Raw genomic sequence first — 15,691 nt, forward strand, 5'->3', positions numbered from 1 at the left:
GGATTAGCTACAACACTCATGGCCCCTTCATTCTGTTACCTGGCAGCTCCTGTCCAGTTCCCCACTGCTGGGTGGCTCTGACTTCTGCTGGGCTGGGCGAGCCCGGGGGCTGACGGTCATGTCTGTTCTCTGTGCCATGTGCTGGGCTGAGCCTCTGCACAGAGCAGCCCCCTCCTAAGCACGGCCTAGTTATTTGCATGGAATCATTTTTAGGCATAAGAAAAGTATTTATTTTTACAAAGCGAGGAACAGTTTTCATTAGAGTATTTCTGCCAAAAATGCTTATCAATCTATTTTCAAAAAAGGTAAGAACTGTTCAAAAGCATTCTTAGGTTCACTTCTTTCGAAATGTTTTTCAGAGAGCCAAGCACACCACACTGAGCACACAGCCGACCCGCTGGACGTTTCTAACAGAGCCTTCGCCAGGACTTTAAAATGCTGACAGGCGCCTCGTGCACTCAGTTGTCAGTTTCTGAATGTGTCATCGCCGTGGCTCTGAGACGGGCAGGCAAGGTGCTGACTAAGAACAACATAAAGAGGGATTCTTTACATTTCATTCAGTTTTCATTCAAGGAAAAAGCTTCCTGAAAATGCACACTTTGAATTCTGGAAGGTACAAATCAACACTTTCTTGATCTTGAGGTGCCTGTCGTTACCAGAAGGCCTGGCTCCTAAACCTCATTTCCATTTTTAGTTGTCTACTTTCAATAAGTGATGGATATTCATTTTCAGAAAACATTACCAGTAACTTTTAAGGTATCATAGATACTCACTACTCACACCAAACTGACTAAACCACAATATGCAAAAGCTCTGAAGTTCTCTCAGGGAAGCCCTGGGACTATTTCAGTACAGACACTCTCCTCGGCCTGAGGGGAGTGAATGAGAAAGTGGAGGCAGCTCGTTCCCTACCAAAGCTTGTAGTAGACACAACGTGGGATGCTTCAAACCAAGCTTTATTCTGTAACAGATTTAATGAAGAATTACCCCAAGTCATAGGAATTTATAAAGGAAACAAGAATTATTATTTATGCCATACAGATTACATTTCATTTTCTTTTTGTTAAGGAAGGAGACATGAAGACCTGCTTACTGAGTTACAGAGGTGCCCACTCTAAATAGGATCAGAATGGTTGTTACAAACACTGGTGTGAACTGTGGGAAATGCTGTCTGCACACAGCTGGGAGGGGAAGGTTCATGCACGGGCTCTAGCTGGAGATACATTGTGGGAGCTGGGCGCAGTGAGAGAGTGACCAGAGGACGCACTGAGGCTGTACTCACTTTCTCTAGAATACACACAGTAGGTTTATCATCAGAAAAGAAAGTAAAGAAAAATTTGGTCTAGATTTAAGTACTTTGAAATGAATTCTAATATTACTTTATATGCCCGATTATGTGAAAATATGCAAAGTTGTCAACCTCAGCTTAAAACTATGAAGACAGTAAATGCAGTCGGTTGACAGAAAGCATAGTGAGACAGTGACAGTCTTGTTCTCCTGTCAACAGTTTACCAGCACCGCCTCTCCTCACCCCACCCCACCCCCTCACCTCCACCTTGAGTGAACCACAGCCCCTGTCTTCCTCCCTGGAGGCCCAGCGCTAACTTACAGACACAGGGTACTCTGGCCATGCCATGATTATCACTTTTCTGCTTTGGAATGGCAGAACAGAGAAAGTTTTGTCACCTAAATGTTTCAGTCAGTGCTCCGCCAAACTCGCTTTTGAAATAATGCCCAGGTACCATTTGAGAATTAAGACTTTAATAGAAGAGATTTCTGGAGTGTAAGTCACTGAACACAGGGGTTTGTTTCTCCTTTCTAAAATCTAGTGGAAAATCAGAGAACTTGAAAACAAGGCTCACTCAGAATAATTCTGAATACAGTTATGCAATGTACTTTTGTAACTTCTACTGTATTGGAAGCCACAGATATTTTGGCATTTAAATATTTGTTACTTGTATGAACACTACAAGTAAACATTACTTTTCATCACTAATGTGAAAATGGTTACTCAAGGCCATAGCATATATATTTTCTTTGCTAACCACTACTAGACTCTCATGCTCTGACCTAACAGAGAAGTAAGAGACAAACACAATTTCTGTGAAAGTCACTGGCCAGAGCCCAGGCTAGTCTCAAACGCCCTGGGTAGCCAATCTTCAACTCCTGATCCTCCCGCCTCAGCCTCCTGAGTGTAGAATTCACACACTTTATTTTAGTAATAGTGTCAAAGTCATATTGATAAAAGATCCTAAACTCTTAACTAAGGAAATCTGTTATTGAGAGCGTTACTCACATCTAATTAAAAACCAACAATTCTTTACCCAATGATTTCCTTGGGATCAGATACAGACTTAAGCAGAAGTAGACAGAAGAGAACTGAACTCTACACGGTACCCACAGGCCATGCACAGTTTTAAAATTAAGGTTCCTAAGTCACACGAGTGACATTTCATACACTTAACAGTCACATGAGGCTCAGGGGCTACAATAATGGACTGTGCACAACTGAGGCTCAGGGAAGATGCCTAGGATAAGGATAGGACATCAGACAGTCACTGCTACCTGGGTTTTCTTTAAAGTCATGCGGTTACCAAAGATGTCAGCATATAAGAAAAGCTGAAGCTGTGGAGGAATAGTCTATTAAGACATGTCAGTAACCAGGAAGCATCTAACACAAGGAAAGAAAGAGGACTGACTCACAAGATAAGGAAAAAGCCAAGAGAGTGTGGTGTCCCGGAAACCGTGCATTAGGAAGTAACCAGATACATTCAAAGCTGGTGATCTGTCAAGTAAGATAAGGAGAAGAACTGGCCACTGGCATCAGCAGCACCAGGGCCACTGGTGAGCTTGAAAAGAATATATTAGAAATGCTAAACTTTCATACAATAGAAAATGACTAGAAACATCTGGAACAGACATACCTTGGGAGTGTGTGAGGTTGTCTGTGTGGGTGCCCTCCTTGCTATGTTTAAAGCTATGAACATAACCAGCACATCTGGTGGAAGTCAAACTGAAAGAACTCTGGGATAAATAAAGATTTGAATGTAAAAAAAAATTAAGCCAAAATAGGCTGCAAGCCCTAAATAACAGGGGTTTGCCCAGCACTAACACAGGCCAGGAGAAGAAGAAAAAGAAGAAGCAGTCTCTAAAAGAAACACTGTTGAGCGAAGGCTGCTGGTGTACAGCCCCCGTCCCAGCTGTTTCAGCCTGGCAAGGATCCTGACATATTCTCCTGTTTATCCTCAATATGAACTGCATGTTGTCTGTCCTAGGCACACATGTAAAGTTGTAGCAAGTACTCATGGGCAAATGAATTAGTGAGAGCACAGTTATCCACACAATAGAAGAGGAAAGTCATACAAGCAGTCCTTCATCTTTAAGAGATTTATAGCAAATAAAGAAAAGCCATTGGCATAAAGAGAAACACAGAAGCGAATAAAAACAACGGAAGACAGGGAGCCTCTGAACATAAACTCTGGAAGACTTAGAAGATGTAATGGCACCCACAGCACAGGACTGTGAGAAGTTATCAGAGAGCATGGGGCCCACCAGCTGAGATGCAGAGCACAGGAGGAGAGGACTCTGAGGAAGACTAACAACAGAAAGGCTGGGAGATGTTGAAGGTGAACCGAAAGTCCATAGCGTGAGTCCCAGAAGCGCTGAGGGCCTGACACTGCTCACAGCAACACTGTCACACTCAGGGAAATCAGTATCCCGTTGCACAGCTGTGAGACCCAACATCACCTGTCAGATTAGATGATCTATTTATTCCCACCACACACATAATTGCTCTGTTCTACCTGTCCTAGTCTTCCAGTTTTACATTTTAACTTCCTGTTCAAGATGTTATAGGCAGATAATTCCACAAATCTTCAGAATATAAATATATAAATAGGACAAACTGAGAAATAATTAACCATCAACTAGAAAGCTTCACATAAGATAGGTACCAGAGTATCACGAAGTTTGAATTCACTACTCCTTATATATCCTAGTATTTTGGAACCCTCAACCAGAGATCAGCATGGTTCCTACCTCTGTGTTCTCAGCCAGGGTTCCCAGCAAGATTGTTGAGGACAATCCAGGCAGGCTGGGGCGCCAGGGATGCTGTCATGCTCTGTGGGATGTTTCCCGGTGTCCTGATCAGCTACCCCTCATGCTGATAGCATCCCCAAACAGCTCCAGAGAGCTTTAAATGTCCTGGGGCAAGATAGCTGACCTCCTGCTGAGAATCACTAATATTTAGTTTTCTAGTCCTCTTTCTCTGTTTTAGTAGAGAAGTTCAAAAGCAGAGTTCTAAGACATATGTGATAAAAAATATATGTTGCAATTATGTATACTTCTAAAAAATTGAATTCACACTTTTATGTAGGGTTACAAAGTTTTCATATTCATTAGTCAATTAGACCTTATTTAAAGTTTTCCTACAGCTTAAAACTTTTAGTCACATTCTTTTATTGTTTGGCTGCATACTACTGGGCAAATACTGCACCATACTTTGAAAGTTCTTGAAGAGAAGAAACACCGCCATACAAAGAAGTGGCTGAGACAGAAGAGTTTAGAGTAAATTTCCTATTCTGAAGAGATGGGAAGGTTCAAAGTTGTAAGGCTGAAACCATATGTACCCTACAACATTGGATAAAATGACTTTTCTTAGAACATAACTGGCTAGGAAACAATGGGCAGAGCCAACACTCATTTGAATCTGCTGACTTAGATAAGAAAGGTTAGCATTCATAATCTAAAACACCGGGATGAATTTAACGATTCATGGGAATTACCATGCATAGGTTGGCAAAAAATGTTATTAAGTCTAAGAAATGACATATACAATATATTTTAAATTATCAGCAGTTAAAATAATTAATGAATTCTAATACCATTATCAAAATTAATCACTATTATAAATGGAGGCTAAATCTGAATACTTAACTGGTAGATTAACACCAATCCCTGGATACTTACTTAAATGCTTTTGTGGGAAGTGAAACAGTAACTCACATTCTTAGCATACAGCTCAAGCTCAAGTTTCAGAGATTCCAAATACAAAGGAAAATCTACCAAGTGAAGCCTCGGGACTTAGGGAAGGGAATGCAATGACCCATTGGAGGACAAATCTAAGCACCTAAGATCAGTGATCAGAAAAAGCCACGTATGAAATCTGTCATTCTTAGGCCTCCCTCTAGTGCTGTCTGCTGATCAGAAACAGGAAAAGAACAATGTGAACATTAGCTTTGGAGGCGTTTCTTGATCTCTGCTAGATTTGAGAGATGACAGAATTTAAACAGTTAAATTCACTTAATTATTAGATTAGACGGCATGACCAGCTGTCTTACACATCCCGATTTCATTTTTATAACTTAAAAAATACTGCTAGTTATTTATGAGCTGCTATTGTTATATTAATGCTAGAGAATTAAAATAGTATCCCCTACATTTACGCAATCATTTTATGGTTGATTTCACCTTGCGTGCTACAATAGTGGATCTCAGAATCATCACTGAGCAGCAAGGAAGCCAGGTTTGCTAGGCTCTGCTTCCTGCACGGACATCTTCACATGCTGTCCCAGGGTTTCTCAGAGTTAAGCTCTTCTCTTTTAATATGCACTAACTTTAAAAAAACTCATTTCAGAAATCACTGAATATTTAAACATTTCTTGTCTTTTTCTAACAACAACAAAAAAACCTGCTGATTCTCTGGAGGTAAGCTCCAAAATCTAATTATTTCAAGGCATGGAGGATCAGCCCCGGGGCCTCAAGCATGTCACCCCGCCAGCCATGCATGGTCAGCTACCACGTCACCCCAGATTTTTAGGTTTTTTTATTAATGGTTGCATTTTTATTATTATTTACCCTTTTATTGATTCTTCATGAATTTATCATCATGCACCCCAATCCACTCACCTCTCTGTCCACTGATATCTGCCTTCCATCCTTGCAACTCACCCCCCAAACCAAAACTAAAAGGGAAGAAGTTGTACCGTGTCTGTGTGCCCTACAGATGTGTGCCTTTTGTCCACACATCTTTACTTGCAAACATTTATCACTGTCTGGTTCGAGGCCCCTGGCTGCTGCTACACTATCAATCCTGGATCCTCACCAGCCTTCTCTCTGATATCTTGTTGCCCCGTGTCTTGGAGATCCTGCAGCTTTGGAGCTGCAGGACCAGTTCCTTCATACAGAACAGGATGGCATGGGCCAACTCAAAGCCCTGGATCTTGGCTTGGGTGGTAGCTAGCTAGGCTGGTCAGCTCGCCAGCTCTCCCACACCCACATGACCACAGCCAGCTCTCCAGCACTGCCTGGACGATCTCACCCAATGCCAAAGCCGGCAGACGGGCAGGGCCAGCTCTCTTGCTCTCACACCCTCAGGCCGGCTCACCTGCGCTCGCACCGCCAGGGCAGCTCCACTGTGCTGGCCAGGCTAGAGCAGGGCAAGGGTTCCTTAGTGCTGCGGCCAGCAAAGGGTAGGGATGGCAGGGTGGCATCTCTCTCCCTTGCCTGTCCCGCCACATGGCAGGCAGGGGGCTTCAGATTTTAATTTCAACCACAGCACCAACATACTGTTTGGCTAACTGTGAGCTGTTTAGAAGAAGGTAAAATAGTTTAGTAACTTTCTGAGCTATACAGGCATTATTAGGAAAGTGATACTAATTCCTAATTTGGATCTGTCTCTTCCACACATCACTGCCTCCATTGGCCAACAAAAGTACCAAAATGTTTAATGATAACCAAATGTTCTCCTCCTGTTCTGATGCTACCCATTACAGAAGGACACTTTCCTACACGGCTACCGAGTTGGGTTAGGAGAAGCACCTTGCATTCTTCATGCTTCTTGAGCTGTGGTTTCTGAAGACAGTGAACCTGAGAAAAGCCAGCAAAATTTTGTTGGGTGGTTGTTTCGCCATCTGAGGGGCAAAGCGTGGTCCTGCCAGCCCGTGTACTCTTAACACAGATTTGGACATGCTACCGTGGTTTTTAAGTATGTTTTGGTCTTAATGCCACATTCCAAAGATGACCTCAAGTTGGCGCTTAGATAGAAAGCTAACGTCTCAATAGTCCAGTGAGCTCTATTGGGTGTCCTTCCCACAGGGGACACTGGTGCCCTCCACGGCTTCTCAACAGCGTGTGTTCACTGTTTGTCCTTCACACCCTTTCTCTCCGTAACAGCCTACTGAGCCAGGTCTTAAACAAGATTTCCTCCATTGCTTTGGCCACAATTTCAAAATCAGGATGGGGAAGTCTCAAATAACCTCGTGTTGTTTAATCTCAAGACATTTTGCATACTTCAAAGGCAAAAGTATTTTTGTGACCCAAACAATGGTCTGAAGTGAGAAATTCAGGCAGTCCTAGCTGGAGAGAGGAAGCCAGCCACCCGGTGAAGTGAGAAATTCAGGCAGTCCTAGCTGGAGAGAGGAAGCCAGCCACCCGGCGGCGGAGGGAAACTAGTAATCAGATCAAACACGCCGAAGACCGAGGCGCTGCCACTATGAGGTAGGCGCTCATGTTTTTAAAAAATAAAGTCTTTCTTTCAAAAAAACCATACATTAAAAGCATTTGATTCTTTTAATACACTAAAGTGCAATTAAAGATATCTGCTTACAGAAAAAAAACCTAGTTAATTCTGGAGATTATCTTTGATCTATGACAATTAACTAATTTTTTTTTTCATTTATCTCACCACTGAATTGAAATTTTGGAATTTTGAAAAGTCTGAAATCAGAATTCAATAGACACTCTTTTTCAATTAACAGTTTAACGTTTGTTAAGTAACACTAGAGAAGGCTGTGCCAACTCTGCTGGGCTGAGGGAATTCTTTGAAGCTTAATTTACTTTCCTTACAATGGAAACCCCCTTTTAAACATCAGCTGTGTTTATTGAGTCGTTCTATTTCCTAATTTTTGCCAAAATGTATTTTTCCTTTGAAACACAAGAATCATCATGTTTCCAGCTTAGATGTAATACAAACTCAAGTTTATAATTAAAAAGATATGAAGATTAAATGAATAAAGTTACTTTATCTTGCTTGACCTATCTATTTAATCTGAATTACATTTAATTTAGAGAAATGATATGAAAAGTACACAATACATGAGACAGTCTCTTTGAACAATAACTTGTAAAGAGGATACAAACACCGCCCTGCCAGCAGTGAAAAATGTTGCTATTTTTGCCCCATCTACTCATAAGAGCGAATAGATTACTAAATAATCTATTATTAAATAATCAACAATAGAGTCTAGCTATGTGGTCCAGCCTTGTCTTGAAGTTGTGGGCTTGGGCATGCATTCTCCCTGCCTCCGTCTTTGGGGTGAGTGGGACCATGGATGGAGCACCGTGTCTGGTGTCCTACTTTAAAATCCAGCTCTAGAGAAAAGACTTATGGAGGTTCCTGGATGGGACCCAGGCTTAGATCAAAGAGCACAGAAGACAATTTCACAGAAGACAATTTCTCTCCGGGAGCCTGCTGATTTCACTAGAGATCAAATACCTCATTACACTAGAATGTGGGCTTAAAAAAAACCCCAAACCTAATAAATGACAAGCACAAATCTATATAAGACCAAAGAAAGTGTGAGGTCACCGACAATCAAGAATTAAGATGTCTTGCTTGACACCTCGGTTTCAGATACCACACTTTCCCAACTTTGAGTTACTATTAGGTAAGCCTGGCAAAGGATTTGACTGGGAGCCATGGGCAGAGAAGCAGCTCCAAGCCAGCCTCTCCGAGACCCTGGACAAAGACCATTTGGCCTCCAAACCCCTCCTTAGGGCTTGGGGTCTGAACGGCGAGCATTCCGCACTATGTCTCCCGTAGCCTCCTGGCCAGTGCCCTGGCTTCTCAGACTCACTGTTAGTTCACTGAACGATGGAGGAGTTAAGCTCTTGGCAGATTTAAGTGCTTTTATTCAACGTGATTCATGCATAACTGCTATAGAGTTGTTGTGAGCAAATGAAGATATATATGAAACACTTATGTGCTTATGGAAACACGAGTGGGTATCACTTGGCATTTCCTCACTAGACTAAAGAGTGGGATTTCCTAGCTTAGGTCTGTGACTCTCTGGGTCTCCGCAGTGTCCACTGTTATGTCCTCTTCCCCAAACTCCTCACCAATATCTTCCTAGATACACCCTAGAATTACAAAATTTTCAGACAGAAACCAAATGCTTCAATTGTCTGCAGGGTTGAAAAAACTAAAGTGTGAAGAAATTGCCTACTGTAAGTGGGGCTACATTTTAGCAGTAGTTCACCTGCCGGGAGTGAGGATTTCTTCCACAAACATTAACTCTTTAATGAAATATAACTAGTGGTCAATTTACAACTAATCACATTTTTATCTTGTAATATGCATATATATATATATATATATATATATATATATATATATATATATATATATATATATATATATATATATAAATACACACACACTTTGTATGAAGGAGCTGACCTAAAATAAAGTCAAGCACATCACTGACCAAAGCAGAATCAGGTGCAGCCACATTGCCTGTGTCATGAAAGTGTTTTACAGTATCTATCTTACTGGTTGACAGATATTATACTTCTCAAATTGATAATAATTAAGATAATATAATAATACAACTAGACACTCAAGTTCTATGTCTTTGAAACAACCGAAAAGTTTCTTCCCAGAAACTCAGCAGAGAAATGACAAGACATGGTAGACACACGCAGCCCCTTCCTTTCTAGTCACTGAAGGTGACCTCTAGAGTCCAGCCAAGTTGGTCTAGCTTCAGAAAATAAGTCCGCTGGGCACACATGGCACACATTCCAGAAGCGACAGCGATTGCTGCTAGTGTGACAAATTCTGCTGCACATCTGCACTGTTAGAAATGTAAAGTCTCTGAGATGCGGGACAGCGTAGTTACTACCGTGATTTGACATTACAACTCCAGGTATTTTCAAACTTTGCACACAAGCATGTTTATAATGTAAATGTCAAATTTAGATCATACTTTACTCTTGTAAAATATTTTCATGTCACCTCAACTTTAGAGCTACCTCAACAAACATCATTTCCATTTCTGAAATAAAAATTAATGAAGGTACAACTAGGAGTTATATAAGATTTCTAAATCCAAGCATCTCCTTACTAAGGTACACAATTAATACAGAGATAAACATAACTGCTACAGCAGTGAATCTCAAATCCTTTCACAGCAGAAAAGTGATATGGATCCCATATTTCAAAGTGAAGTGTGCTGACCTCTTCAAGCTAAGACTCTTTGCAATAGTCTCTTTATCACAGATAAGTATTTTGTGATTTTCTAGTCCTTGATTAAATAATTTGGGAGTATGTAGGCTATTGTAAAAGGTAGTGAATGAACAAGAAAGGTCATCTTTCTTTCTTTCATTAATTGGTTATTTTATTTATTTACGTTGCAAATGTTATCTCCATTCTCAGTTTCTCCTTTACAAACCCCTCCCCCACCCCCTGCTTCTATAAGGGTGCCCCCCTCCCACCTACCCACTCCCACCTCACCGCCCTAGCATTCCCCTACACTGAAGCATGGAGCCTCCACAGGACCAAGGGCCTCTCCTCTCATTGATGTCTGGCCAGGCCATCTTCTGCTACATATGCAACTGGAGTCATGGGTCCCCCTCCATATATACTCTGTAGTTGGGGTTTAGTCCCTGGAGCTCTGGGGGGGGCTCTGGTTGGTTGATGATGTTGTTCTTCCTATGGGGTTGGAATCCCTTTAGGTGCTTCAATCCTTCCCCTAACTCCATTGTCATCTTTCAATATAACGATTATCATTTCTCATAGCTATTTTAACTTAAATATCCTTTGAAAACCTTGTTCCAGCACATTTAAAATATTAGTCTAAAATTTACAACTGTACAGTTTATTTCAATTCAGTGATTAATGCAGATTTTTAAAGTAAACTTTTTGTATTTTCTCTTAACTCACTAGCTTGAAGGACTGGGATATCACCTTAGGTTGTAGTCCTTTTTAATCCACCAAAAGCCATACTGTTTTGGCTTTAGATAAAATTTAAAAATAGTTAAGAATACAATCACCCATGAGCCATGGTTCCTTTATTCATCTGAAAAACTATTTCATATTGTCCTTGCTTAGATTCTCTCTAGTTTTGAGGTTGTCAGTGACCTCTTTAGCAGGATGTAAACTCAAGGTAAGTAATGTTACGTCACCGAATCTGAACCTCCACATCACTTTAACGCCTTAAGAAGAGACGCTAGGAAGACTTGGTCAGGAGAGAAGACCCAGTATTACGTCAGCACTGTGTGATTTCTGAAGAGAAATAGGTACATCCCTAAAATTAGCATTAGACACTTCGAACAACGTTCAGCACTGCGAGCTGCTCACCAGTCTCAGGGAGTCCGAAATGGTTTATAATCTCATCGGTGGACAGCAGGAACGTCTGCTTCACCCTGGGCTTCTTGGCAGGGCCTGGTGGTGGCGAAGTCATTGAGAGATTTTTGTTGACCTGCAATAAAAAAGGCAAATCAGAAAGCACCACAGACTTCCCGAGTTGCTGACACAAGAACTGGATGAGAACTATCTGCTGACTATCCAAACCAGGACACGTGACAGGTCAAGGGAAATGGTAGTGATTCAGGTGGTTAGTCTCTACGGTTGGAAGACAGGACAAGCTTTTGATTAAATATACAATCAATGGCTATCAAAGTTTCTAAACTACTTATTTTTGGAATTAATACTATGTAATGATTTTAGATTCAAAGAAATGTAAATACGTAAGTGACCCCTTGATTGTTTTTAATAAAGAACGTCAAATGTCTCCTACCCACATTTCCTTGTATTTAAGACAGCAGCAAAGTCAAGTTAGAGATGAAAACACATGTGCTGCTCATGTGTCTGTGTGTCCTGCTGATAAATGGAACACATGACAATCTCACTTGCCATGGGGAAAAAACTGCCATGGCATAAAAAATATTTTTCTTGAAGACTAAACACAGAATGACTATTTAAAAATGATAAACATAAGCAAAATTTCTATAGGTAAATATAATATTCTGTAACATGTGAAACATACCATCAGTGATTTGAGCATAATAGTTCCAAGAAGTGAAATGTATAATAGGTATATTTTCATTAGAAATAGCTCACTAAAAAGCGTTAAAAAGATTATTAGTAAATTTATCTTAGAAATTAGAATTTCAGGAAAAAAATCTAGTCTTGTGCATTATGAATATTTCATTCAATCTTTTTCTTCTTTGAAAAATCATAAAATATGACCTTTTTTATTCTTACAAATTGATAGCCTGATTTTAAATTTTTACTGCAAATAGTCCTTTAATTAAAGATAACATATATTATAAATATTAGCACATGAAAATGCCATTTTTTTAAAATTTTACTTTCATTCTTTCATTTATTTTGCTTTAAATAATCAAAACCATAAAGAACTTCACTCGGAGTTCCAATGCATTCACATTTGAAACTTATGTGCTCTGTAAAGAACAGTGGGTGCTGTAGCTATCTGTTCTTCATCTTTCTAACTAGTTACACATTTATAAATGCTTCTGGTTCTCAAATGATGATTACTTATGATGATTATGTATCTTAGATTCACTTCTTTTCTTGGACCAAAGAGCTTTAGCAGATTTGGAGGAAAGGTAATTAAGACCATACAGTAATACACTTCTAAAATACCAATTATTATGCTATCTCATAAAACATAAAAACCATACCTCTTCGTGGGTATAATTATGGGAATCAAACCTGGGATTTACACATGCTAGGCAAGTGCCTGCTCCACAGCTATATTCCCAGCCAAAAAATTCTTCAAAATAATTAGAAGGAGTTAAAACCACATCAGTGTTAACTTATTACCAAACCTGAAAATTTCTCAGGATCTATTATTAAGCTCTGGCCAAAATTAATATAGTATAACTATATGTTACTAAAATAACAAAGAAAACCGTTGGGCCTCATCAATCATCCATAAATGGGGATCTCAATAAAGGTTCTAACAATGCTTTATCAAGAATGTGCCAATAAAGATGATACCAAGTTTTAATATTCTCTTTACATGTTAACTATCAAGTACTGGACCATGTAGTAAAGATATTAAATAGTGCTGGTGGTATTGTTCAATGACAGGGCTTTTGTCTGTATTATAAAATAATCCAAATATCTCTGATTGCAAAAATCAACTATAAAGAGTAATAGCAATGTAGCATTAGGTATTAGCGTTATCTATCAGAAAATCGGGCAAACCTAATGTAGATGATACAGTAAGTAGTCTCTGCTTTTAGCAGATACTGCAATACAAAAGACACATTATCACTTGGCTCTTGTTAGAGCCTTTGTCAGTTTTGCTTTTGTAATCTTGAAAATTATTTTCTAAGATGTTAAACAACATGTTTAAAGTGTGGTGTAAACGAACAGGCATATACTCGGATATAATTACATGAGTCTATGCCTTTATCTACACCACGGTTATACCTGTTTTTCAAATCTTCCTCTTTACAGCTTTATCTATGCTAAAACAAAAACAAATAGCAGACAATTACAATAGGGCTTAAATGCCTCTGTTCTAACAGAAGACTCATCATTCTTCTTAAAACGAGTTCATGTTGTGTGAAGGGAGGAGATCAATAATTCCATGTTTTCCCTTAGCAACTGCTCTGCCTCTGTCTCTCCTGACATCTTTTTTGGATACTATTCAAATGTCGATGAGGTCAGGAGTGACATCGGTACAGAGTAGGTAACAAGCCTTCTACGATCTGACATAACTATCAGTTATTATCAGCGGGGATTGGAAATTAGAAGTAAAATGATTTTCAAAATGATCAGACATATATTTAGAATTTCATTTAGAGGAAGAAAAATGATAATAACCATTAAATAGAGTGGAGCAATGTGTGTTTTTGAAATATACGCTGTGGAGAAGGATTGCCTAATAACTTCACAACAACAGAACGTTGGCTAAGGTAGTCTGCCCCACACCAATCTACCCTCTTTTCACAACACATTTTTCTGCTTGCTTCATGCAAAAAACCACAGTTTGCTAAGGTCAGTTTAATACTTCCATACTGGAGGAACCTAAGAGCATAGAAATTTGAATGAAATTTATAATAAGGAAAAAGAAAAAAATTACCAAGAACTTCTGCTGAGTTGATTACAAAACTGTTTCCTGTTCTTTCTGGCTATAAGCAGCATCATGCAGTCCTAATTTCCTGGGACTGGGTTAATTTTCTTGTTAAAACTCTTACTGCCCTGAATATTAAATTGAATGTGAAAGATTAAACAAGCTAATAATTAATTTCTCTTTTAGTAATTAAAATAAAAAAACCTCTGGGGGAGAGATCACACTCGCTTTCATTCATATTTACAAGTCTAATCATGGCAGCTGACTGTAAATCAGATGGTACTCCCACCATAACGAGGCGCTTAAGACTCTTCAGCTCCTGACTTTTTCCCAGACAACTGTCAGTCTTCTACCTCAGGTCATTTAGTCTGAGACTGTCCATGCTGCTCTGGTTTTCAGGAGCATAAGAGGAGTGAAATGAGTTTATGAGTTTGATCTAAGGACTCGGATGCTTTCTCTATAAGCCAGGCCAGAGAGGCGAGAAGTAGCAGTATTAAGTGTCAGGGATCCTTCCTCTGCAGCCTCTCAACCCTCTTTTTTCCCTGCCGTTCCCTGTGCCTGCCCATTCTTCACAGTGTCTTTCACTGGATGCATCTGCGGCCGCTTTCCTAGGCCTCATCTCACCTCCCAGGGTGCCATGGGCAGGCCCACCTCACCTCCCAGGGTGCCATGGGCAGGCCCACCTCACCTCCCAGGGTGCCATGGGCAGGGCCTCTCAAGCCCCCACCTCCTGTGCTAAGTCTCTGTTTCTTGAATCTACAAGCATCTGTAAGTACAGAGGTGACTCAGCCTTTCCCCAGGAAGTACAGGTACTCTCTTCTTAGTGGACCAGGCCAAAATGCTCAACTCACCCCAGACTGCTCCTGGCCAGGACATGGAGACCACCAACTACCATAGTAGGTCCTCCGCCCAAGCCAGCCTTCTACAGATCCTCAGATCAATAAGGATTAATCAGTTCTTATCTAGTTTCCCAAAGTCTGGAGGAAATTATATTTAAAGTTTTTCTATTCTCTTATTGTATATTTTCTTTATTTACATGTCAAATGTTATCCCCTTTCCTGGATTCTCCTCTGGAGCCTCCCTAGCTCCTCCCCTCCCCCTGCCTCCTGAGGGTGTTCCCCCCATACACACTCCAGCGTCCTTATCTTGGCATTCCTCTACACTGGGGCATCCAACCTTCACAGGACCAAGGGCCTCTCCTCCTTTTGATGCCTGACAAGGCCATCCTCTGCTACATATGCAGCTGGAGCCATGGGTCCCTCCATGTGTACTCCTTGGTTGGTGGTTTAGTCCCTGGGAGCTCTGGGAGTGGGGGTTCTGGTTGGTTGATATTGCTGTTCTTCCTATGGGATTGCAAACCTCTTCAGCTCCTTCAGTCCTTCCTCTAACTCCTCCACTGGGGACCCCGTGCTCAGGCCAATGGTTGGCTGTGAGCATCTGCCTCTGTTCTGGCAGAGCCTCTCAGGAGACAGCTGCATCATTTTTAAAGCCTTTGCAAATAACTGAATTCAATTCTTGAAATACTATTCTGCTCAAATCAATCTATCTTCTTACTGATGAACATATACAAATAGATACATATCACA

At 40.5% G+C, this 15,691-nt stretch overlaps 1 protein-coding gene across 6 annotated transcripts in view; it reads right to left on the bottom strand.

Moving 5' to 3' along the window:
• Positions 1 to 15,691, bottom strand: part of Ahi1 (Abelson helper integration site 1) — a 116,076-nt gene that overhangs the window by 47,814 nt on the left and 52,571 nt on the right. For 5 of the 6 annotated variants that reach the window (XR_007975198.1, XM_052169202.1, XM_052169201.1 and 2 more), the window contains one exon: positions 11,357 to 11,477. Coding sequence is in view for 5 of the 6 variants with exons in the window: in XM_052169202.1 (XP_052025162.1) it covers positions 11,357 to 11,477 (121 nt within the window). In the remaining variant the exon portion in view is untranslated. Of the gene's footprint in view, positions 1 to 421; positions 521 to 11,356; positions 11,478 to 15,691 lie in introns of those variants that run through there. The other variant, XM_052169206.1, reaches the window with a different exon arrangement.

Source organism: Apodemus sylvaticus, chromosome 23 (assembly GCF_947179515.1).
Source record: "Apodemus sylvaticus chromosome 23, mApoSyl1.1, whole genome shotgun sequence".
NCBI classification, from domain to species: domain Eukaryota; kingdom Metazoa; phylum Chordata; class Mammalia; order Rodentia; family Muridae; genus Apodemus; species Apodemus sylvaticus.